Source organism: Lygodium microphyllum, chromosome 28 (assembly GCF_053477565.2).
Source record: "Lygodium microphyllum isolate KBCC chromosome 28, Lygodium_microphyllum_v1.1.10, whole genome shotgun sequence".
Lineage (NCBI taxonomy): Eukaryota > Viridiplantae > Streptophyta > Polypodiopsida > Schizaeales > Lygodiaceae > Lygodium > Lygodium microphyllum.
The window spans coordinates 119224204-119250613 of record NC_141162.1 but is presented as its reverse complement, the minus strand read 5'-3'; the positions used below and the strand labels follow the sequence as shown (position 1 = coordinate 119250613).

The following is a 26410-nucleotide window of genomic DNA, read 5'->3' as shown; positions in this document are numbered from 1 at the left end:
CCAGATGATAGAACCTTCCTCGATCCACGATCAAGGACTCGCACAGTAGAACTGTCAAACTCCACCAAAAGACCAAGGGAGCAAAGCTTATGAACTGAAAGGAGATGGTACCCTAATCCTGGTACATGCAAAACCTCTGAGGTATGGGTGCCACCTCGTCCATCCGGAATAAGCTGCATCTTACCCCGACCTGCAATAGAAACTGAAGAGCTGTCTCCAATGAGAACCTACCCACGCGAAGGTCGCAGCTGGGCAACACCATCTGATAAAGGAGTCATGTGCCGTGAGGCACCACTGTCAACAATCCACTCTCGAGCTTGGGGAGCCGTCATCGCAGCATCAGAAGCATTCGGTGAAGCGTCCTCAATGACAACTAGATGTAGAAATGCAGCTGATGAGGGTGCAACCACCGCTCCAGAAACCTTGGTTTCCTTCTTCTTGGTGTTATTCGAGTCTTTGTCAGGGCAATCCTTCTTCCAATGGCCAGTCTTTCCACAAATATGACATGTGGAGTCTTTGTCCTTGTCCTTCTCCTTGTCCTTCTTGGACTTGTTATCCCCCTTCTTCTTCTTTTGGTCCTTCCCCTTCTTCTGAGAGGCTTGACCTGTCAACGCCTCCGTCTTGGAAGCATTCTGTCCCTTTAACTGTTCCTCTTGGTCCAAGACCATAGGAACCAACTCTTCCCACCGAAGAGTAGACTCTCGCCCCGAAGCAATAAGGGCAGAGTAAAATGTACCGAATCGTGGCGGCAACTGGGACAATAGTGTGATCGCCATGTCTTCGGAGGAAATCGGCTTCCCCGCATTCTGAACCTGCATTTGTAGCTGCCTTAGCTTGTTAATGTGTTCCCTTAGCGAAGAAGACTTATTGACGGACAAGGTCCGCATCTGTACCTCCAAAGAAACCCTCTTCATCAGGGTCATCCGATTGTACATTTGATCAAGCTCCAACCATATCTCACGAGCCACCGTCAAGTGCTCGATGTGAGCGATCACGGCTGTAGTGCATGATAGAAAGAGAAAGGATCGAATCCTGGCATTCAGTTTGTCCCAATGAGATTGGGCGCTGGCCAACTCCGCACGAGCATCGGAAGAGAGTTTAGACTCATCTCTTACCGAAGGCCGGTCAATATCCTCCTGTACCAACTCCGCCAAATCATAGGACTCAAGGATGGCTAACATCATAACGCGCCAAATGCGGTAGTTGTCGCCGTCGAGCTTCTGATCTGTAGGAAGAGCCGGTAGGACAGGCACCTTCCGGTCCATAATCGCCTGGAACTCCAAGTCCATCTCTGTAGACATCTTCACCTGCAATGCCTTCTCAAACGCAAAAGCAGCCCCCTCTGACTGGGTAAACTCAGCCTGCTAAGACTCTTCCGCGTCCCGAAGCTTCTTCACCCGCCGGAGGCGATGAAAAAGCAAAACCTGCACTTTTAGGTTGAAAACTCAAACTTTCTCCGCGTCAAACAGCAGTAAACAGCAGCAAATCCACCACCTGTACTCCTTTCCTGTGTGCCCACACTCATTTCAGCCTTGTTCCAAGGCGCAGCCCTCCTGTCTGCCCTTAAACGCAAAAAACGCAAATTTGTGTCGCGATGGAAACTCCTCTTTAGGTTGATTCTGCGCTCAGTCAGCCCTCAAACACTGCTCTGATACCATGTCAGAGTGCAGCGGTGCGGAAGCGTAGGACTGAGAGAGAGAGAACGCAGAGAGAAGGGAGAGAAAGAGACAGTGGACGATGAAGATCTGCTGTATAAAGAATGCTGAATACAAAGATATACACTGGCGCAGTGCGCTGGACTGCGTGTCTCCACCTCGACGATGCGACCTGCTGTCCACCTCGAAGTCTGCTGCAATCTGCACTGTCTGCTGTCTGAAATCTGTGAACAGAGACAGAAATCTGCACGGCACCGGTCTGTAATCTGCGACAGAGAAGAATGCACAGACTGCTGGAAACATCGGCAATATATAGCCGAAAAACTGCCTGAAATGGGGCGCCAGAAATAGGGCGCAGCCTGGAGTAAGTCGGCTGCAGGCAGTCGGACTGCCACGTGGCAGTCCGACTGCACAGTCCGACTGTGCAGCAGCCTGCTGGTCCGACTGTGCAGGCCTGCCTGCCCACCAAACAGGCTATGATCTCTAACACTAAGATTTCAGCTTTGTAGGTATCTACAACATTTCAGTTTTCAACGTGTGCATTTTGGACAACATTTGTGCTTGTAGGTCATTCTTAATCTTTATCTGCATGTCTTGCATTTTTGCCCTTTGATTTACTATCAGTTCGGCTTTGACCTGTTCTCGTATTTCTTTCTCTAATTCTTGTCTCATAATTCATAGTTCAGAGCGAATCATGAGATGAATTTCTTTGTATTTCTTTTCATTCATGGTGTGTGAAGTCTTTCCATGCCTGTCAGATGCTGGGAAGACGGTCCAATCACGGACCCTACGGCCATACGTCTTGTACCGTGTGTTCTTAGAAGGGGTGTTGAACATTGCTTCCATGGACGGTTGTGTTAGTTCTTGATCAGATTCATCTCCCAGATATTCATTTTCCACAGTTTGATGCTTGCATTTGTCTACATTATCCATCTCTCATACACTGTGTGCAAAGCCACTCAACTTGTACTTTGTATTGTCAGTCAGAGCAATTTCTGTGATTCCCTGCAAATTCATGCAAATTTCTAGGGTTTTTCCAAACCCTCACTAAATTCTTGCAAGCCTAGTAATCTTTTACGAGCCCAAATGCGTTCACACTGTTTTCAGTTACTACTCACGACTGCTCACGTCTGCATTCCCTGCTCACGACTGCATTCATTCAAACCAGTGTGCGAGAGATTGCTCACACGACTGCATTCTCTGATCACGACTGCTTACGATTGAGTGAGAGAGACTTGCTCACGATTGCATTCCATCACGCTAGGTACATCACCTTACGCTAGGTCCCTCATGCCACGACTGCTCACCACGACTGAGCACGCCAAAGAGAGAGAGAGAGAGAGAGAGAGAGAGAGAGAGAGAGAGAGAGAGAGAGAGAGAGAGAGAGAGAGAGAGAGAGAGAGAGAGAGAGAGAGAGAGAGAGAGAGAGAGAGAGAGTCAAACCAGTGTGCGAGAGATTGCTCACACGACTGCATTCTCTGATCACGACTGCTTACGATTGAGTGAGAGAGACTTGCTCACGATTGCATTCCATCACGCTAGGTACATCACCTTACGCTAGGTCCCTCATGCCACGACTGCTCACCACGACTGAGCACGCCACAGAGAGAGAGAGAGAGAGAGAGAGAGAGAGAGAGAGAGAGAGAGAGAGAGAGAGAGAGAGAGAGAGAGAGAGAGAGAATGATGTGCTGGAAGCCACGGTGGACCCCAAATCAGTCTTGCGATCCTTCTCGGTGTTCTATGACCGTGCAGTTATACTTTTCTTCACTGGCAGGATCCCAGTGATTTCGCATATTCGCCAGTGGTTGCACCATCTATTGCAAGGGGAGTCTGTTGAGGAGATCTTCCTTGGACCTCGTGGCTTTTATGAGGTCCTGCTGAAATCGGAAACGCATCGCGCTGAGCTCCTGTCCAAGTTGCCGCTATTCTTTGATCGCCGCCTGGTCCATGTTGTGCCATGGCGCCCCATGGCCGACTTCCAGCGTCTGCTTCAACGCGAATGCCCGGTGTGGGTGGAGGTGGAAAACTGTCCGGCGGTCTATTGGCCCATGTTGAAGGATGCGATGGCAGTTGTGGGAACAGTGCTGGTTCCCCCAAGCCTCAGGGCGATGAACCGCAACCGTTTATGCATGCTATGGGACACGGCCAGGAAAAGGCCCGCGTGGCTTCGCCTCAATTGTTCGGGCATGCATCCTTTGTATTTTCGCTTAAAATGGGGCAACTTTGCGGGCCACTGCTTTTCATGTGGTAAATTGGGGCATTTCATGGCCGAATGCCCTGAAAAGCAATCGTCTTCGGAGGATGCGCAGGTTGTGCTGCCCCAAGGACGACATGGTGCTTGATGCCATGCCCCAGGAAGCCCTTCAGTCTCCTCATGTCATGGATAAAGGCAAACAACAGGTCCTGAGTGTGGATTCCTGTCGCACTGACTGGATTGAGGCACGTCCCAAAAAAGGTAAAAAGTTGGATGCAGGCCTGGCGGATCCTGGGCCTCCCGCTTCCCAGGATTCCGTGCGCACGTATACGCGCCTGAAAGAAATGGCCACTTCACAGCAGGCTGCGCGTCCTACGGCCCCGTCTGCCCCCCGTAATCAGTCTCCAAGGAGAGCCTATACCGATGGCCCCAAAGGCCCACCTGCCAAGCTGGCGTTCGATGCCAAAGGAAATGTTATTACACCCTGGGATCGGCGTTATCCCCGCCCCTCTCCCAAGGTAGTGGATTTCCCTTCTACCTCCAAAGCAGGTCGCCCGAATTCTTTTGCAGTATTGGCTGATTTTCTGGATGAGGGTGTCCTGGATGCTCTCGCGGAAAAGGTGAAATCAAGGCAACAGGCGCCTCATTCCTGACTTCCTTCTTTGAGGATACATGAAGATAGCCACGTGGAATGTGCGAGGCATTTGCTCTCGCCATAAGCAACATGCCATGTGGACCGTCTTGCATGAGAACCAGTGGGATGTGTTGTGTGCAGTTGAGCACAAAAGTCACGGTGAAGCAGGAAAAGTAATGGATTGTCATGGATTCCGTCTATTTTATGCAGGAACCCCTGCTACGCACTATTCGGGCGTGCTAATGATTGTCCATGAGAAATATCAGCCTGTCCTTGTCAAAAATGATGTGCAGGGCCGCTTTCTGGTGATCGAAGTCTTATTTGAAGGAGAGATTTTATGGCTGTTGGGCCTCTATGCTCCGAATGATCCCGCATCCCGACGGGATCTTTGGTCCACTTTGCAGGGCTCCATGTCACTCGGCCGAAGGGGGTTTTTGATGGGAGATTTCAATATGTGTGTTGACTCTTCTCAGTCCACTTCAGGGCATTCGGTAATGGATACGCCGGAAAGCCGGGTGTGGAGTTCCTTTGCTTTGCACGTACTCAAGCAAGATCTTTGGTCGTGGCTTCACCCTTCTTTTTCAGGGTTTACTTTTCGTTCTGCACAATATGCAACTACCTGGTCGCGACTGGACAGAATGTATATCATGCAGGGCGATGATTTTCTTCCCGAGATGCTGGAAATGAAGGTCTTGCAGCAATATGCGTTGTCGGATCATTTCCCCCTCCAGCTTGAGATGCGGGCACACTCTATTGCACCTTTTGTGCAATTGCTGGATAGGCTCCCTTTACGTTTCAACTCCTCTTATTTGACGCATTCAATTTTCCAGGGCTATATGCAGCAGCTGATTGAGAGGTTCTTATTGGACTTCGCCTCTGAGGGCTTGCCTTCATTTGCACGGCTGCTCTCTAATGTGCAGTGGGTTGCTCGCCAGTATGGGATCCATCATGCCTCGCTTTGCCGCCAACGTCGACATGCAGCAGAAGACTTACTGGCTTTGGTCCGTTCCTTGCTTCTGGATTCCCCTGATGATGATTTTCTGCTGTCTCTGGAGAGGCGGTTGGCCCATCTTATTCAAGTATTTCAGTTGAAATCTTATCAACAGGCCAAGCTGCACAACTTGACGGACACATTGCAAGATAGCGCCTGCCAGTCTCATAAGTTCTTTCGCGCCTTGCATGCGTCTCCGGCTCGTGAAAATATGACCAGACTCCAGGATTCGGAAGGTCGCATGGTCACGGATCCGCAGACCATTGTCACTATGTGCAGAAACTATTTTATGGAACTTCTTGGTTCTTCTTCCTCGCCTTCTAGCCAGGTTACGCATGCCCGCTCGGTCTTCTATCATCTGGTCCGCCAGCAGGTTCCAGTTGATATGCAAGCCACGTTGGAGACGGATATTTGCGAGGAAGAGGTTATGGACGTCTTGCTGCACCTGCCGAAGGATAAAAGTCCTGGCTGGGATGGTCTCACTAATGAATTCTTTTAGACCTCGGCCACGCAGTTGGTGAAGCCATTGGTGGCCATGTTTCAGCAGGTGTGGGAAACGGGGGTCATGCCCTCCTCATGGAAAGAAGGCCTTATCAAACTAATTCCAAAGGTCCCTTCGCCGTCAAAGTTGCAACATTGGAGACCAATCTCTTTGATGGGCTCCATGTATAAAATCTACTCCAAAGTGCTGGCGAATCGGCTTCACAAGCACCTTCCAGCTATTGTGCATCCTCTCCAATATGGTTTCATTAAGGGCCGCAACATTCTGCATAATATCTTAAATGTGCAAATGGCTATTGACTATGCGCGGCACTCCGGTCAGGAAGTGGTATTGATTCAATTGGACTTGGAAAAGGCGTTTATGGGACCAGCTTTTGAGGGTGCTCCAGAGCAGACAACCCTTTCCTACCCTTGCTTCGGATCATCCCTGGCAAGATTGGGACCTACAAGGCAGGCTGACTTTAAGCAAAGCTTCTGCTAACCAAGTGTATCATATTCTGATTAAAGATCATCAATGGCTCGTCACCAAAGTGAATGCTTTATGGGGATTACGTAAATCCCGGTCATGGTGGAGGGAAACTGTGATGGCGGGCTGGTTGAACAAGACACCCTTCAAATGTAAAGTTTTTCTTTGGAGAATGATGATTGGTGGTCTTCCGCTTGCTTCGGCTCTCTCCAAGCGACGAATCTCCAATGGCCACTGTTTCTTTTGCACCACTGCTGTGGAATCCGCCCGCCACCGATTTATTTCTTGCCCCATCGCAAAGAAAGTCTGGTTCTTTTTGTCGGCGGTTTGGCAAGGAGTGGTTGGTTTCACCCTGCGCCCCTTTGATTGGGTTTTCGGCCAGCCCAAATACCCCGCGCCTGCACAGCCACATATGAAGCTCGTGTATCATTTTCTTCGATATTGGGGCTGCTGGCATAACTGGACCATTCGGAATGCTTTTCTTTTTGACTCCGCCTATGATATTCAGCGGCATATTGCGAGGCTTAAGGGCCTCTTGTATTGGCAGTTGGATCTTCTCCGGCATTCTGATTTGCTCTCTAGGGAGGACTTACGTCCCTGGCATAGGGCAATTTCCGCTGCATCTTTGCCATGACGTTGTAACTTGTAGTTCTTAGAATCTCTTCACATGATGACTTAGATTGTCGTCATGTATCTTGTAATCCAGTAATCTTGTACTTTTCGTAATTAATACAATTACCTTTTACGAAAAAAAAGAGAGAGAGAGAGAGAGAGAGAGAGAGAGAGAGAGAGAGAGAGAGAGAGAGAGAGAGAGAGAGAGAGAGAGAGAGAGAGAGAGAGAGAGAGAGAGAGAGAGAGAGAGAGAGAGAGAGAGAGAGAGAGAGAGAGAGAGAGAGAGAGAGAGAGAGAGAGAGAGAGAGAGAGAGAGAGAGACTCAGACAATTATGCTACCAATGCTGACGTATTTCCTGCCATTACTGCCATGGACGCCCAGTACTTTGAAGGCTCTTACTCATCCCATTCGTTTCATGCTATGGAAGAAAGATTCACTGCAGGCAGGCATTTCCTGGATTTCATGGTCACATGCATGTACCCCTAAGCGCATGGGTGGTGGAGCTATTTTGGATGCAGAAACTCATATGCTGGCTCTTCGTTGGTCTCTGTTTCGTGCCATGTGTGTGGATCATCACCCGTGGACCATCATAGCCCGTTATTTTCTTGAGGACAGCGGCCTCCGCCAGGGTAACACACGGCTTCGAGCCTCATGGTGGCATGTCCTTAATGCTGACGCTCGATTCTCCAGTCCCTCTTCCTCTTTTTAGTGCATTTGGTCGGCTCTTGGAAAGTGGTGCTCCAAAAGGCCCGTTGGCATCCTGTAGGGGACCGCGTGCAGACAAATTCTTTTCAGCTGGAATTGTTGGCGGTATCCACATTACTTTCATGGGAAGATAAACATCAGCTCAGACCAAGATTTAATCGCATGGCCCGTTTGGGTGTGACTTCGATTGCGGATGCTACCCTTGCCACTCGCAATGTCCTTGTATCATTTCGGACTGCTAGGAGACTTTTCAGGATCCCGCGCGGATACCGTGATTTATGGGGGAAGCTTTCCTCGGAACTTCAGGGTAGGCAACCCTTTCCTGCCCTGGCTATGGATCGCCCTTGGCAGGACTGGGACCTTGCAGGCCGGTTGAGTCTGGAAAAGGCCTCTACTAATCAGGTGTATCATCTTCTCATTAAAGATCACCAATGGTTGGGTGTGAAAGTTAATGCTGTTTGGGGCTTGCGGAAATCACTGTCATGGTGGCAGGCAACGCTGATGGAGGGATGGCAGAATAAGACACCTTTCAAATGTAAGGTCTTTCTGTGGCGGGTAATGATTGGTGGTCTTCCTCTTGCCTCGGCCCTTTCCAAGCGTCGAATCTCGAATGGCACTTGCTTCTTCTGCACCACTTCGGCGGAATCGGCCCGACATCGTTTTCTTTCTTGCCCGCTCGCCAAGAATATTTGGTCACTCTTGTCACAAATCTGGCACGCGGTGGTGGGGTCTTCACTGACTCCCTTCGATTGGGTTTTTGTGCGACCGAAGTATCCCACACCGCCACCGTTACATGTGAAGATCTTATTCCATTTTTTCAGATACTGGGGATGCTGGCACATTTGGACCACCCGAAATGCTTTTCTCTTTGACTCGGCTTCTAATGTACCGCGACATATTGCAAGGCTTAAAGGGCTCTTGCATTGGCAGCTAGATCTCATCAGGCACTCTGACTTGCTCCCTTGGGAGGATTTGTATTCCTGGCATTTGGCAATTGCCTCTGGGTCCTTGCCATGATTGGTGTAACTTTTTAGTACCCTAGTCCGGGGATTTCCCACACGTTGGCCTACGGCCCTCGTGCCTCTTGTACTCGTGTAATCATGTAATCCCGTTGTTGTCTTCCTCATTGTGCAAACCTGTCTTCGTCAGAGAAAGCGTGTCTTGTTTAGGTATTGTGTCCGTCTAGCCATCAACATAGCCTATTGGCGTGCGACCTGTTGTTTTACGTCACCTTGCTCTAATAGAGAGAGCAACCAAGAGAGAGAGAGAGAGAGGGCGTGCTGTCGGACCAAGGCACTGCGGGTCCTTGCTTCTGTGCACCCTTTTGGCTCGTTTGCATCTACTCGTGCTTGCCCTGCCTGCGATCAGCCGTCGCCCTGCGCTACATACCCTTCTTCCTTGTGTTGCCTTGCTCTGCGATTGTGTAAGCGAGAGAGAGAAAGATCGTGAAGGCCACTTCAGACAACCAGCTTAATAGCGAACTGTTAGTTTGGAACTGTACAGAGAGCCTACAGCACATTATGAGGGTTTTGTATAGAGTAAGAGAGAGACAGAGGAAGCATTTTGGGATTGGAATCTACTTCTGCTATGGCAAACCTGCAGGAATCTAATGGTATCAATATGGCCTTTCTCAATGAGTAGATCGGGCAAGGGAATGACAAAGACTTGGTTGACTCAGATGGTGATTCGTTGGCAGATGAACCCGGGGATGGTGAAGAGATGGGCAAACGTCATAGGATGTCGACTCGAGGCCAATTAAAACCACCTAGTCTTTTCTCCTTTCTCATTTGATTGCATCTTGGCAGGAGATCTTATGTTTTTCAGTTTGGCACCCTCCTGAGATTCGCAAGGAGGCGAATTCGCTTCAAGGAGAGGTCTTGGCCTGCTCCAGGTTGTTGGATTGGCCGGACAAAGATTTGCATAGACTCAAGTTTAATTGGATGGCTCGTTTGGGCTTGCAGTCAATTTTTGATGGTGTTATTCCTGGGCAGTCCCGTCTCTACTCTTTTTGGCGTATTCGTCAACACTTTCGGGTACCCTGTGGATATTGTGACATTTGGTCATCTATACAAGTCAATCTTGAGAGGTTATCTTCTTTACTAGTGCTACAACCATTGTATCTATGGCATGATTGGAAGTTTGTGATTTCGGATGATTTCGAGAAGAGGTCTGCTAACCAGATATACCATCAGATGGTGGAGGCCAAGAGATGGGCCACTATAAAGGTGAATAAATTATGGCATATTAGGGATGGCAAAAAGAAGTGGTAGGAAAGATTCCTTCAGCTTTGGAAGTTTAAGGTTCCATATCAGGGAAAAGTCTTCTTGTGGAGACTACTGATTGGTGGTATTTCAACTGGAGAGGTGTTGCATGCTCGAAAGATCTCTGCTGGTTGTTGTGTATTTTGCACTACATGTGATGAAACATTGCTTCATCTTTTTGCCTCTTGTTCAGTTGTGCGACAGATCTGGTGTTTTATTCCTCGTGTGTGGCTCTCAGCGACTCAGCTCTGGATAATAGCTTGGTCATGGATTATGGGAAAGCTGCCCTCTGTGCCTTCTTTGCATTTTGATTATTCCTACCTGTTCTAGTTCCTTAGATGGACTGCCTTGTGGCATATTTGGTGTACTCGGAATGCCTTTATATTTGATTCGGTCTCAGGCATCCATGGTCATGTGGCCGTATTCGAGGTTTAGTGCTATGGCAGATTTCTTCTATGATATCAGCTGACTTGGTTCTGCTTGACATTGCTGCCCCCTGGCTGGCTATTGTTCGCTCTACACCAACAGTGTGATTTTCTCTTTGTGATAAAGTCATGATAGTCTTTCGTCACTTTCTTTGATGACCTGAGTTTCTCTGATGACCTAATGGTCAGATGCAATAGAAAGTAAGAGATATAGAGAGAATGTTGACCTGATGGTCTGATGTAAATATTTACTACTTAATTCAATCATCTTTAGGAAGAGAGAGAGCGAGAGAGAAGAGAGAAGCATGGCTGGTCTGGAACTGGCTTTTATTGACCAAACGGTGGCAGCCCTTGGTCCGGATTCTGATACAGAGGAACTGGAGGATATGGTTCCTTGCACGGAGGAGATGCCTCCTGGTCCTGACTTTCAGCCTGCGGGCAAACGCTCCAAGCTTACTTCAGAAGAGACAATGGGTCATCAGGAACGTTCTTATGCTCGGGTTGCCTTTGATTCTGTGGATTCTCAGGATATTGACTGGGAGCACTTGCTGGAGTTTGCCAACACTCTGCTTGGCGATTATGTTGAACATAACCATGAAGCTTTTTCCGACTCTGGCATTGAAGATGTTCTGGAAGCCACGGTGGACCCGAAAAATGTCTTGCGCTCATTTTCGGTGTTTTATGACCGTGCGGTTATACTCTTCTTCACTGGCAGGATCTTGGTGCTTTCCCATATTCGCCAATGGCTGCACAATCTACTACAAGGGGAGTGTGTTGAGGAGATTTTTGTGGGGTCCCGAGGCTTCTATGAGGTGCTGTTGAAATCTGAGAAGCATCGTGCTGATCTCCTATCTAAACTGCCATTGTTCTTTGATCGCCGTTTGGTCCATGTTGTGCTATGGCGCCCTATGGCAAACTTTCAGCGTCTGCTTCAACGCGAATGCCCGGTGTGGGTTGAAGTGGAAAATTGCCCGGTTGTCTATTGGCCACTGCTAAAGGATGCCATGGCCGTTGTGGGCACTGTTCTGGTCCCCCCGAGCCTAAGGGGCATGAATCGTAATCGTTTGTGTATGTTATGGGACACTGCTCGGAAAAGGCCTGCATGGCTACGTCTTAATTGCTCTGGCATGCATCCTTTGCACTTTCGTCTGAAATGGGGAAACTTTGCAGGACACTGCTTTTCGTGTGGAAAATTGGGGCATTTTATGGCTGAATGCCCAGAGAAGCAACCGTCTTCAGATGATGAGCATGTGGTGCTTCCTATGGAAGACATGGTGCTTGATGCTTCGTCACAGGATGCAACCCAGCGACCTAAAGCTTTGGATAAAGGCAAGCAACATGTTTCGGGTTTGGATTCCCGTGGCAATGACTGGGTAGAGGTACGTCCAAAAAAGGTAAAAAGTTTGATACTGGCCTGGCGGATACTGGGTCTAATACTTCTCAAGATTCCATGCGTACGTATATGCGCAAGAAAGAAATGTTGTATGCAGCGCACACTGCACGTACTATGGTTTCTTCTGCTCCCTGTAATCAGTTTACGAGGAAAGTATATACAGACGGTCTAAAGGGCCCACCCGCTAAGTTGGCTTTTGATACTAGAGGTAATGTGATTACACCATGGGATCGTCGTTATCCCCGTTCCATCCCCAAAACCGTGGATATTCCGTCTACCTCTAAAGTTGGCCGTCAGAACTCTTTTGCCGTGTTAGCTGATTTTTTGGATGAGGGTGTCCTTGACATTCTAGCGGAAAAGGTTAAATCGAGGCAAGCGGTGCCTCGTTCTTGATTTTCTTTTTTGAAGACATATGAAGATAGCCACATGGAATGTGCGAGGCATTTGTTCTCACCATAAGCAACATGCCATGTGGATGGTATTGCATGAGAATCAGTGGGATGTCTTGTGTGCTGTTGAGCACAAGAGTCACGGGGAAGCAGGAAAAGTTGTGGATTGCCATGGGTTTCACTTGTTTTATGCAGGGATACATGCCATGCATTATTCTGGTGTGCTTATGATTGTACATGAGAAATATCAGCTTGTTCTTATTAAAAATGATGTGCATGGCCGCTTTGTGGTAATCGAAGTTTTATTTGAAGGAGAGATCTTATGGTTGCTGGGCCTCTATGCTCCGAATGACCCTTTATCCCGCCGGGATCTTTGGAATACTTTGCAAACCTCCTTGTCACTTGGCAGACGGGGTTTTTTGATGGGGGATTTTAATATGTGTGTTGATTCTTCACAGTCCACATCAGGGCATTTGGTGATGGATGCTCCGGAAAGTCGGCTGTGGAATGCGTTTGCTCTTGCTGTACTTAAGCAAGATCTTTGGTCATGGCTACACCCTTCTTCTACAGGGTTTACTTTCCATTCGGCGCAGTATGCATTTACATGGTCGCGGTTGGACCGCATGTACATCATGCAGGATGATGATTTCCTGCCTGAGCTACTGGAAATGCAGGTGTTGCAGCAATATGCCTTGTCGGACCATTTCTCTCTCTAGCTTGAGATACTTGCACAACCCATTGCACCTTTTATGCAATTGCTGGATAGACTCCTTTGCGTTTCAACTCGTCTTATTTGAAGCGTTCCATCTTTCAGGGCTATATGCAGCAATTGATTGATAGATTCTTATTGTACTTTGCCTCTGAGGGCACTACTTTTGAATGATTGCTCTCTAATGTGCAGCGGGTCGCTCAACAGTATGGGATCCATCATGCCTCTCTTTGTCGGCAGCGTCGAAAAGCAGTGGAGGACTTACTGGCTTTGGTCCGTTCTCTGCTGGTGGACACTCCAGATGATGTATTTCTGCTGTCACTGGCAATGCGTTTGGCTGATCTTATTAAAGAATTTCAGTTGAAATCCTATCAGCAGGCCAAATTACAACATTTGACTGAGAATTTGCAAGAGAGTGCTTGTCAGTCTCATAAATTTTTCTGCGCTTTGCATGCATCTCCTGCTCAAGAAAATATGACTCGACTCCAGGATTTTGAAGGTCGAATGGCCACTGATCCTTAGACTATTGTCAATATGTGCAGGAATTATTTTCTAGATCTTCTTGGTTCTTCGCATTCACCTTCTAGCCAAGTTACACATGCACGCTCAGTCTTCTATGATTTGGTCCGCCATCAGGTTCCACTTGATATGCAAACTAGTTTGGAGGCAGATATTTGTGAGGAGGAGGTTATGGATGTTTTGTTACGCCTGCCTAAGGATAAAATTCCCGGTTGGGATGGTCTCACCAATGAATTCTTTGAGAGTTCTGCTACCCAACTGGTGAAACCATTGACGACTATGTTTCAGTAGATTTGGGAAACAGGGATCATGCCTTCCTCATGGAAAGAAGGTCTTATCAAATTGCTTCCAAAAGTTCCTTCGCCGTCAATGTTGCAACATTGGAGACCAATTTCTTTGATGGGTTCGATGTATAAAATCTTTTCCAAAGTGCTGGCGAATCGGCTCCACAAGCATCTTCCGCCCATTGTGCATCCCCTTCAATATGGTTTCATTAAGCGCCGAAACATTCTGCATAATATCTTAAATTTGCAACTGGCTATTGACTATGCAAGGTACTCTAGTCAGGAAGTGGTATTGATTCAATTAGATTTGGAAAAGGCTTTTGATTATTTAGACTAGTCTTTCATTGCAGAACTTATGTCTACTATGGGCTTTGGTACTCGGATGTCCCACTTGATCTACACCATTAGAGCTGCGGCTTCTTCGTGAGTTATGCTAAATGGTGGTGTTACAGAGCCATTTGTCCTTGCACGCTCTATGAGACAGGGTTGCCCTTTGAGTCCTCTCTTCTTTGCCCTTGCGACTCATCTGGTTCTTTCGATGCTATCTTCTATGGCAGCTTCCACTTAGTTGGCTGGATTGTCTCTTCCTTTTGGACAGCACTTCATTAGTCAATCTTTGGCTGATGACAGCTTTATGATTTTGCGTGCGGACAAGGACAATATTCGCAAGGCATTAGATGTTTGGACGCTCTTTGGTCATGCTTCTGGTCTTCGTATCAATGCTTTCAAATCAGCCATTCTCAGTTGCACGGAGTCTGATTTACAGTCATTGGGCTGGGAGGGACAGGTTGTTCCTCGTGGTTCCATTGTCAGGCATCTTGGGTACCCTTTGGGTGTTGATGTTCGACCGAAGCAACTACTAGAGTGGATTTCACAGAAACTGGCAGCTAAGTTTCTGTATTGGAAGTCGCAAACTTGGCCCTTCTATGTTCGCCTCAAAGTGGCTCAGACAATTATGCTACCAATGCTCACATATTTCTTGCCATTGCTGCCTTGGACTAATACTACTTTGAATGCTCTTACTCGGCCCATTCGTTTCATGTTATGGAAGAAGGATTCATTGCATGCAGACATTTCATGGATTTCTTGGTTGCATACATGTACTCCCAAATGCATGGGTGGTGGGGCTATTTTGGATGTCGAAACTCATATGCTGGCACTTTGTTGGTCTCTTTTTCGTGCCATGTGTGTGGATCATCACCCGTGGGCTGTTATAGTCCGTTATTTTCTTGAGGACCGCGGGCTCGTGCATGGTAATACGCAAATTCAGAGCTCCTGGTGGCATGTTCTGAATGCAGAGTCTCGGTTTTCTAGTCCTTCCTCATCCCTGTTTGTTCATTTGGTCGGCTCGTGGAAATTGGTTCTCCAGAAGGCGCATTGGCATCCAGCGGAGGACCGCTTACATACTAACTCTTTTCAACTGGAATTGTTGGCAGCCTCGAGATTACTTTCGTGGGAAGGCAAACATGAGCTCAGATCAAAATTTAACCGCATGGCCCGTTTGGGCTTGACTTCAGTTTTGCAGATGCCATCCTTTCCAGTCATAATGTTTTGATATTGTTTCGTACAGCCAGGAGGCGTTTCAGAATCCCTCGTGGATACCGTGCTTTATGAGAACAGCTTTTGTTGGTGATCTAGAGCAGGCAACCCTTTCCTGCCCTTGCTTTGGATCGTCCTTGGCAGGACTAGGACCTTGCAAGTCGGTTGAATTTGGAAAAGGCTTCAGCTAACCAGGTGTACCATCTTTTGATTAAAGATCATCAATGGCTGGTTACTAAAGCTAATACTGTATGGGGATTGCGGAAATCTCAGTCATGGTGGAAGGCAATTGTGATGGAGGGCTGGTTGAACAAGACACCTTTCAAATGCAAGGTCTTTCTTTGGAGGGTGATGATTGGTGGTCTTCCTCTTGCCTCGGCCCTTTCCAAGCGTCGAATCTCTAACGGCAATTGTTTCTTCTGCACCACTACTGTGGAATCGGCCCGTCATCGATTTATTTCTTGCCCTCTCGCTAAGAATATCTGGTCGCTTTTGTCAGCGGTTTGGTGAGCTGTGGTTGGTTTCTCGCTAAGCCCTTTCAATTGGGTTTTTGTACGGCCAAAATATCCCACACTGGCACAGTTGCATATGAAGATCTTGTTCCACTTTCTTAGATACTGGGGATGCTGGCATAATTGGACCACTCGGAATGCCTTTCTTTTTGATTCGGCCTCTAATGTTCCGGGACACATTGCGAGGCTTAAAGGTCTCTTGCATTGGCAGATAGATCTCATTCGGCACTCTGACTTGCTCCCTCGGGAGGACTTACTTCCCTGGCATATGGTAATTTCCTCTGTGTCTTTGCCATGACTTGAGTTACTCTTATGTGGTTTTGTACTGAGATTTTACACACGATGGCTTACAGCCATCGTGTATCTTGTAATCATGTAAACTTGTACCTTTTTTCGTAATTAATACAATTACCTTTTACGAAAAAAAGAGAGAGAGAGAGAGAGTTTCGGGCATCCATGGTCTGATGTAAATATTTACTACTTAATTCAATTATCTTCACGAAAAAAAAGAGAGAGAGAGAGACCATTATGGGCTTGCACAATATCTTCGGTAGTTGCAGAAGAAATAAAATTGTTGTAGTGTATATCGAGTAGTGAAACTAGAAAGGCACGCCAATCCAAGATTTGTGTTTGATTTTCTGACTCATTATTTGAAGCAACCTAGCATTAAAATATTCATATTAGCTTAGTTTTCTGCAACAAGAAAAATAGATATATGTAAGTTTTCTTTAGTTTACCTTGAGAATCTCTTTTGGTATAGTCATGTAAGGTTTTTTCAGTTTACCTTGAGAATCTCTTTTGTGTAGTCCTTCCACACCTCAAATGGTCCTGCAGGTCTTTGTTTAGTGCTGGGAACCCGAGGAATCATGGACAAACTAACATCGTTCTTGCAATTAGAATGCACATATTCCACTACATGAACAACAGCTTCACTTGCTTTGACAGATGTTACATAACCTGTTTGAGAAATATGTGATTTATTTCATGCTTTACATTCCCATGAACAATCATTCTCTTCATTGTTTACATGTGCTGGAATTTGCAAACTTAACAAATTTCAACACAAAAGAAGGAACAAAACCAGCGATAGAATTAGTTTCATTCTATTATAAAATTCTTTCCTGTGGCTTCATTTCTTTCTGCCATGCATGATACAGTCCTAATGTATTGCACATCATACACATCTCACCTTGTAGAATAACATTTAACTGTGCAGAGCATATACCTTTGGGGTAGTCCAGCTGAAAATTTTTGACAAGCTGGTCAAGTACTTGATAGTGGCATTTTTCCAGATCAGGGAGGGGCTGAAGACCACCCACAGGGTGAGGAGGATCCTGCAGTTAGACAAACTGCAATTCATGTACTTTGTCATGTAAAAACAGAGGAAATATTATTGCATTTTAGTAATAGTGCTGTTTAGTACATTAATGGTGTTCAAGAGAGCAGTTAAACTGAAAAAAACTGAGCAACAGAAAAGGAGCACATCCTTAAACATATACCTACCTTGAAAGCAGGAGATCTGATGGAGGCAGGTAACTACACCATTATTGGCCACTCCATGGCTAAGATATATGGCTTGGTCTTGAAGAATGACCTGAGTGGTTGGGCAGAGAGACATGGGCTTAGATCTTTAGGACAAGTACGTTTTCTATGTTGGACACCACGTCTTCACATTGTGGGCCATGACCAAGGAAGAGCACATAATTCACTATTCTGATCCGCAAAAAGGAGCTCAAAAGGCCCAAAAACCTTGCAAATCATTGTAACTTGACCTAGTTTGGCTACACTATGAAGTCTTTAACAAGAAGTTGAGTAAGATCTTGAGAGAGAAGTTCATTGGTAGGTCAAAAGAAAACAATCTAGTCCATCGAAGTTCATTCATTTTGGGAAGAATAACTTTGAAGTTACCAATATCCTAGAACTAATTATAACATTAGATCCATACAAAACATCCATTAAAGTGAATGGCTTAGTGATTTTAACCCCAAAAATGGCTCCAAAGGCCAAAAACCTTGAAAACAACTATAAACATGACCTATATTGACTCTAAAGCAGTCCATCCCAAAGCTTTAAATGATGCCTCGGGAATTTATTGGAATGTAAACCACCCCAAGACTGAAAACTCTTAAAAATGCAAGTTAACATTTGGTATTTTGTACTGTAATGAATGAAAAAATCATCTTGCTATACTATACTTTTCTACACATCATGTTTCAAAAAATCTTTGAATATTTTGAAATTTTATCATTTGGAGGTGTAACTATGTGATATTGATCCCCAAAAATAAGCTAGGCAGGCCCAAAAACCTTGAAAATGATCATAAGTTTGATCCATTTAGGCCCCAAATATAGTCCCAAAAAGCCAGCCTTGGTGTGTTTTGCACTCAATAGAGTCAGGAGGCAATCTTTTAAGCTTTAGGCAAAGACTATCCTTGAGCTAAAAAAACTACATCCCTAGAATCTAGAGCTAAAATAAGTCATGTTTATAGTCATTTTTAAGGTTACTAGGCCTTTTGAGCTCATTTTTGAATTGAAATTGCCAAATTTTGCACTATAATGTATGTTTTGTACAGATAGAATTCTTAAAATAGTTTTGGCTACTAGTTCTTTTCTCCAATGTTAGAATTTGGTGTTTTGCAAAGCAATCAATAAAAATTGATATTGCAAGGCCAAAGAATCCTCACATGCATAAGTAGATGAGAAGTACACATGTTATGCCATCAGGGTAGTCACATGAAGGTAGTGATGACTCAGGAGAGTGAGTGTGGAGGGATTCATTTCTTGATTGGCCATGTGATGTTGCCTTCTTTGGCTACACTATTTGGTTGGAGAGGAGGATACAGATGAGTAGGATCAAAGCATAGCCAATAGCTGTCTCCCATTGGCATAGACAAGGCATCTCAGACCATTTCTTATTAGACTTTTGGAGGAGGCTAGATAAGAGCTTTAAGCCTAGGATGATATCCCTCTTCATATGGCTATTAGCTCATAGGAGCTTAGTAGTTGGCACTTGGGTTGGATACAGAAGGGACCTAGTGGCATATGTGAGATGTAGTGAGCCAAAGGAGACATATAGACATTTCCTACAGCCCATGAGGTATGGAGAAGAGCCCTTAGGATGACATTTCATGGCACAATAGAGACCATGGTCATGACCTATGGTGTTGTAGCTTGGGTCATAGGTAGAGGCCCAACATGTGGATATAAGGATGTTTAGGGGAAGCTTGTCTTTCCTCATTATTGGATAGCATCTGAGCAAGATCCCCTCTCCAAACTACTTGTAGGCCTAGTGGACCCAAGGACATTGTCATAGATGGGAGCTGATTGTTTTTTTTTGCAAGTAAAATGTGGCTGATTATATTACTCAGAAGGCTGAATACAATGGAGTGCACATGCTCAACAGACTAGTTGGAGCTGAAGCAAATCACAAATCCATCACGTATACAAGCCTTTCAAGGTGGTCTGGGGGGGTGGGGGCAGGAAGCCATGGAGGGGGGGTGTATCGCCATCTGGGGCTGCCCACCTGCATCATGAAGAACAAATCATGGCCGCCCCAAGTGCGCAGAAAGTGAAGACAGAGTTCCTGACAGGCCCGAGACTTGCCCTGCACCTAGTCCCACCGGCTGCCGAGGGAGTGGATGATGGAGGTCCAAAGCTCTACCAAAGTCGCATATACTGAAAGGCACTCCGCACCAAAAACCACATGACAACGTGCCTTCCAAATGTGCTATCTTGTAAGACTTCCTATGATCTCCCATACCTTTGAGCCCTCTACTGTGGGCTCCAATGCTTGGCGTATGGGTAAAGCCTCCAAGCTGACCACTGCACAAGACCCAGCTGCGATGAGAAAACCGTCCAAGGTGCGTATGTCTATCCGTCCAAGGTGCAACTCCTGCTGAACAATCAACTTCTTAGAACCACGTGGCCCACTATAGTGGAGACTATTCACATTCCAGGATGCAAGGTGTAAACTCATGGGGAAACCTGTGACTGACCGAACAGACATCTATTCGGTGTGGAAGCTACTGATGAGGAAGAAGAACTATGGGGCATGTGAGTATGCTTTGCCACTAGCCTGGACGGTAAACTCCAGTCCCCCATGGTGGCCCTCGGGCGACCATGGAGGTGATAGACGCTCCAGGTGGTACCACCAATGTATCTATCAGCTAGGCTGAGAGTCGTGACGCTGTACACTCGTAGAAATGGGCCGCTTGTGCCAGGGGCCACTCAATCACATCCATCAGGGCTCTCCACTGTGGAGGGGCTTGAAAGATAATGCTGCAGTGTGGGACCTCAGCACCAGCCCACTAGTTAATGTCCATTATGCAACCTGGCCATTGCTGTGCAAACAGTGTTAGTCCTCCCATCCATTGGGAGATGTCCGCCACCTGACTCTTCACCTCCTCCTCTATCTGTGTCATAGTTCAATCCCCTGAGTGAGAGGACTGAAGGAAGAAGGTGTAGTTTGGTCTATCCAGTGGTACTAGTAGATGGACCTTGCCCCTCATTGACTTACGTACCATGAAGATCCCCACCTCTAGAGGTAGTGGGAACTCTTTGCACTCCGCAACTCTCACGTAGGACCATGGGCCACTGTGGAAGAACTCCTTTGGTAACTTGCGCTTGTCTCAGGGAAGTGTGATGGGCAGCAGAGATAGATGAGTTGGTGGTTGTGTGGGGAGGGGGAGGGCAAGACTGCTGGTGAGAGGAGGATGTAGGCGTGCGTGGCTCATCACCTCTTGTGGGAAGAGGGGGGGTGGGGTGGGGGGGGATCACCTGTATTGGGTGCGGATCAGGGGGGGGTGCTCGGTAGGGGAGGTGGTGGGGGGGAAGAAAATCGAGGGATGGTGGGGTGGTCGGAGGTATGTGGCGGGTGTGGGGGGGGCTGGTGGCCCTGGAAGGGGAGAGACTATGGGCAAGGGTCAGTGGGGGATCCATGGGAGGGGGGGGGGGGGGGAGGGATGGGTGTGGGGGTTGTGGGATCTCAGGTGAGGTAGAAGGTGTTTGACTAGGGGGCACTCGCAAAATGAGCCGGCGTCTGACCAAAGGTTTCCATTGCATGTCCTTGCTAAGAACCTACCTATTGCGTTGCATTGCTACTAGTGTGGGGTTTGTTGCAGAGGAAGGGAGCAACTGGGGGGAGAGAGGGGAAGTACGGATGGTGGATCTGCCAAGCAGGATCGTGTGCTGCAGGGCGGAGGCGACAGGAGCAGCGTAGGGGGTTCTTTAAAGCCTCCTTTAATATCTTAGCTTTGCAATCAACATAGCCATGTCATCTTGGTTCTTTAAGCCTCTTCCTTCCTTCATCAACGGTCCACGCTTGGCAGGGCAGGCGTGCCATTGAGCCACAGGTGGGGGGAAAGCAGGTCGGGTACAGCTGGCTGCAGACAAGGGGCACAGGTGGGGGGGTGGGCAGGGCAGTTGCCAAGTAGATGGGGGTGCAAGCAAGGGGGTGACAGGACATGTGGCAGATGGCGAAATCAGGGGCGACGGCTAGGGCAAGGGAACGGGCCGTAGGCAAGGGGAGGGGGAGCTTCTGGCGTTGGCGACGGAGAGGGAACAGGCGGGCGAGCATGTTTGATTGGGCGATGGTGGCGCGGCGAAACTATCGGAGTGGGGATAGCTACGCGACAAGACAGACGGAGTTTTTCCAATGATCCCCCCACTAAGCACAATACGTGCCACAAAACCTTGACTAATGGTATCAACAAGAGAAGTCGTGCGAGGACCAAAGCCCATGGTAGACATTAACTACTGCAAGAAAGACTAGTTGACATGATCAAATGCCTTTTCAAGATCAAGTTGAAGCATAACAACCTGCTAGCCCGAGGCTTTGGCAAATCAATCTCCAGTTGAACATCCAAAATGTTATGTATGATATTCCATCCCTTAATGAAACCATATTGACGTGGATGAACCAAGTGCAAGAATACTTTCTGCAATATAGTGGCAATGATTTTAGAAAATATTTTATACAAAGAACCCATAACACAAATGGGTCTCCATTGTTTCAAGGAAATCGGAGAAGGAACCTTGGGCAACAACCGAATCACTACAATCTTCCAATCTGAAGTCATCAAACTAGAATTCCAGACTTGCTAACACAGGCGAGTTGATGGGTCCTTAAGCTACTCAACATGGGCTGAAAACAGCTCATTAGCAAGCCCATCCCAGCCAAGGCTTTTCATATGTGGTAAATGGGACAGCACATCCTCCACTTCAGCTCTAAGATATTAGCCTCCATCCAATCAACCCATTCAGGCTTAACTTGTTAGTAGTAGTTGATGGCACAAACTAGGTTGTCGTCGTTGGTAGAAATTTCAGTGGCAAGACACTTGAGGGACTTCAGTTCTTGCTCTAGTTGTATGTGGTGTTGACACTCTTCTTCAAGTTACATGGATATTAAATCCATACGCTACTCTAGGGTTGGCTCAAGAAGCGGTGATGCAGAGTTGAAATTGGCCATGATTGCTTGATGGATAAATCCGGAGATTTAAGATGCCTTGCAAATGAAAAGATGCATTCCTTGTCGTTGAAGAATTTTGGCGTGTAAGACCAAAATTTTAAACGGTCTTTGGACAAGAAATGATGGAGACACATTTAGTAACCATATCACCTGGCTCATCCAACAAACACACAATATTTTCTCGAGCGTATTTCTGGTATAAACGAGCAAAGAATTGATGAGATTGATAGTTATTATCATGTAAAGCTTCCACTCGGGCCAATAATTTGTATTTAGCATATTCCTCCTCTTGAAGAGATCATACCCTACATGTCAACCATTCAATACATGTAACCAAGTCATCAGTAGTATCCCTTGACTAATATAGAGACAACGAGTGAGCCAACAAAGTTTGTGAATGTTGCAATTCTGCTTAAAAAGAAGAAGCATGCAGAATACCATACTGTCGGGACAACGCACATGCATTATCCCTAAAAACAGCCCATGCTTCCATACCCCCAGATAGAACCCTCAAGCTAAAAGAAGCAATCAATTGCGGGATACAATCCAAAAGCTGATTTTGCAGCAAAAAAGATTGATTGAAATGTAGAGGCAAACGAGCAAGTAGAGCCTTAAAGGCACGAACCAGTCTATGAGTCAATTCCAAAACCAAGGGATAGTGATTTGACAAGACATGCTGTCGCTCCACCCACATATCAATCACTGCTGGAAGAAAAGAATTGTTTTGACAAATGTATATCCTATGAAGTCTGGCCCTAGTATTTGGATGCTAAAGAGAGCAATAAGTATATTGCCACGAGAAATCCCTACCACCTCATTAAAGATTTTGCAATATCCACCCAAGGGTATTGCTCCAAGCACATCATATAAGAGAGCTAATCAAGAACCAGCATGTCCTATCCATATGCTTTGGAGTAGTGACATGATCCTAAGACACCATGTCTGACCCAAACGGTTTCCTTGTTTCTTCCATAGCATAAATAGATTTCATAGCAAGCCTACCATGGTAGCTAGAGGGATATCATACTAATCATGTTATAGACATAGTTGAGCATCCTCAGCACAAAACCCTTGGATAAAAACATAGTTTCAGTTAAGAGCCTTTACAAAATACCTTATAATATGTTTTGATATGGACCTTCATTCTAGTTTTAAAATTGCAGATTTTCAACTCCAATGTATTATACCACAAACATAAAATTTTGGAAGTAATAAAGTCAAAAAAACCACACACCAGCTGAAGTTGACTTTCATCGATGTAGAAACGATCTCCACTTAAACACATGTAATACCACAAGGGAATGCTTTCTTCTATGGCTTCTTGGATGATGTTATTGACCTCTTCAACTAGCTCAATTTTGGCCTACAAGAAATAAAATTAGATGCTTGCTTAATTCTAATTACTGTCAATTTTATGCTCTCTTGTCTATACTTGGTGGATTATGAAAGTTGGATGTATGATTGACAAAGAAGATTAACTAAACATGATAAAAGCAGGCATAAAGGAGGAATGAAAAACATGAGCATAGTGTACTGAAGTATCTATGATTTTAATCTGCATAGATAGCTCATTCAGAAATATATGTATATATGTATCTGCACCAACAGCATAATGAGGAATATGGTGTCAGACTTTCAAGTCCTCTTTTGTGATTCTTTATCTTCTCACATCTCTTTTGTTTGCAAGGATCTAATTTTCATTACCTCATGCATTTTATTCATCCAGTCATCCATTTGCTTTTTTGCCCCTTCCATCAACATATTCAAGTCAATCACATGACCGCAGGCCTTGCTTGCTGCATGGATAATAAGTTTATAACTTGTGAGATACATGATGGCTTTAGATCTGCCAAATGATTTTTCTGGGTGCCACAAGCATGTGAGAGAAGCACAAATACATGACTGCAATGCAAAAGTTACAGGCCAAGCTTCTCATTTAGAACCTCTCTACTTAGCTTTTACATGCCAGGCTCAGAATAGTGCAATCCATTTTGATGGGTTATGTGCAGTTTCTCCTGAACTTACCAATGTGAGATGAATCTTAAGTAGCGTGAATATTGCAGGCTGGACATTATTTAGACAAATCATCAACACAAGACGTTTTACAGGATAGGCTGCAGATAAGTTTTATTTCTCCATAAACAAACGAGGACCTCAATATATGTAACAGAAGAACAACCTTGGGAACAAGCTTTGATACTTTATATAATTGTGGCGTTATTTTTTAAGAAAAAGTTAAGGTGCAGTGAATCATGATACAATAGTCCACCCAGAAGATAACTGACTTGCATGTGCTGATGAGGTATTGTGTCATGATCACACCCATCTTAATCTTTGGGTATCCTATTATGGCACATTGAGGCACATAGAGTTTCATACGTTTGTCTATGTATATGACGGATTGTACACTCGTTTTGATCCTCGCATGAGTAGTGATTGGTCTTTTTTCTTGGTTGTGTGTTCATTGAGAGAGAGTGAGTGAATGTTATTTTGGGTTCTTTTCATGGTATCAGAGTGCAGGTTTGCAGAAAAAGTTTGTAGACACCAAAAGCAAAGTCAGGTGTCAAACATGTCAAACATACACGGCTGATTCTCAACAGGGATTTTATAAGAAGTCAAAACATCATATAGATGTACTTTTTGCTATGCAGTATGAGCATCTTTGCTTGCCCAAAATGCATAGTGGATAGAATGTGTCAAACATTGCTTTTTGTGTTTAGGCCAGAAGGGCCAAGTGCTTCTCCCAAAAGGATGTTTCTGGCCCCCACCCTCATCTTCATGTTGTCTTCGCTAAGCGCTTTCATCTTGGGGCAGAGAATTCCTAGGCATGATACACTCCCTGAGAAGATCTGAGTACTAAGCACTATGGAGAATATCTCTTCTGTGAATAGTAGGTGAACCGTGAGTTTATCTAGTTGGAGCCTGGAGGGACTGGAAAGAAAAGCACCTCTCACTAAGAGGGTAGTGGGGATCCCCCTCCACAACATCTACAAATGTACATACTATGTGATTAAAGAGGCCCCAATCTTGGTGAAACTTGTACTCATCAAGGGTCCGGAGAAAGAACTGAGATGGCAGGGTTCCATCCACTAGGAAGGATTCCTTACTTGGATCCATTTGTCAAAGAAGGAAACTGCCAGATGAAGATCAAGTGGTCTGTGGGAGAGTTTTCTTTCAGCGATCATGTAGTGGGAGCTCACGCTTAATCGCCAAGACCCACGTTCTTTCAAGTGTTTCAAGTGAGCACAAATGGCTATCTCTCACCTGACCGACACGCCTTTGATCCTACGGGGGTGTAGTGAGCTTATCTTGATGCCCAAATGAGTAGCCTCCTCCCTCAAGCAACCTGGTAGCTCCGTGATTCGAGATGCAAGCTCAAGCAACCTCAAGCCTCCACCTTCAAACTCCATCCTCCATAGCCGCGCACAAGAGAAGAGAAGAGAAGAAGAAGTGAGGAGATAATGGAGAGCTTCTTCTCCATGATCCCTCACCCTCACACACTCGCTCTCTCACTCCCTCGCACTCCCTCTCTCAAGCACATACAAGCAAGCAAGAAGGAGAGAAAAGAGAAGAAGAAGAGATCACTTTTGCCGCACACCAAAGAATGAGCTTCTCATTCACTTTTTGAGTTTATATACCAAACCCTAAATCCCTTGGGCACCCATCTCCTTTTTTACATGATCGGGCATTGTGGCGAGGTCCTATTTTCCATTCCCTTCTAGTTGCCCTTTCTCTTTACCTATGCCCATCTACCCTTTACAATTTGCACAGGAGGGAGCTTGATGCTCTTTTACAAAAGTTTCATGGGTGTCTTGCATTTAAAAATGTGCTTTTGCCTTTGACTTAGCTTTTGAGGCCACCCTTGCGCTTTTGGCCGTTTCTCTTTCTGCTTCTTTCATTGTGTCCGCATTTGGAGTTTTCTTGGACTTCTTTGGACTTCTTTTTCTTCGTCTCAAACTGGGGTTAACATTACCTCCCTCCTAGCCGAGTGCCAGTCCCATGGCACTGATGGTGGGTAGTAGCTAGAAGGTGGGGTGGATGTAGTCAGATGGCTTTTTGAGTTTGTATACAAGCCCTTGCTGAGAATGGGGTTGGATGGATCTACCCTTGATATTGAAGATGGTGTTGGGGCTGGTCCCTCCTTGATACTCACGG

At 46.1% G+C, this 26410-nt stretch overlaps 1 protein-coding gene across 4 annotated transcripts in view; it reads right to left on the bottom strand.

Moving 5' to 3' along the window:
* Nucleotides 1-26410, bottom strand: part of LOC148011913 (uncharacterized) — a 292709-nt gene that overhangs the window by 15774 nt on the left and 250525 nt on the right. For 3 of the 4 annotated variants that reach the window (XM_087670962.1, XM_087670963.1, XM_087670966.1), the window contains 5 exons: nucleotides 23960-24051; nucleotides 23490-23618; nucleotides 17016-17124; nucleotides 16575-16747; nucleotides 16315-16450 (listed from right to left, as the gene is read on the bottom strand). In XM_087670962.1, the coding sequence (XP_087527088.1) occupies nucleotides 16315-16450; nucleotides 16575-16747; nucleotides 17016-17124; nucleotides 23490-23618; nucleotides 23960-24051 (639 nt within the window). The remainder of the gene's footprint in view (nucleotides 1-16314; nucleotides 16451-16574; nucleotides 16748-17015; nucleotides 17125-23489; nucleotides 23619-23959; nucleotides 24052-26410) is intronic. The other variant, XM_087670965.1, reaches the window with a different exon arrangement.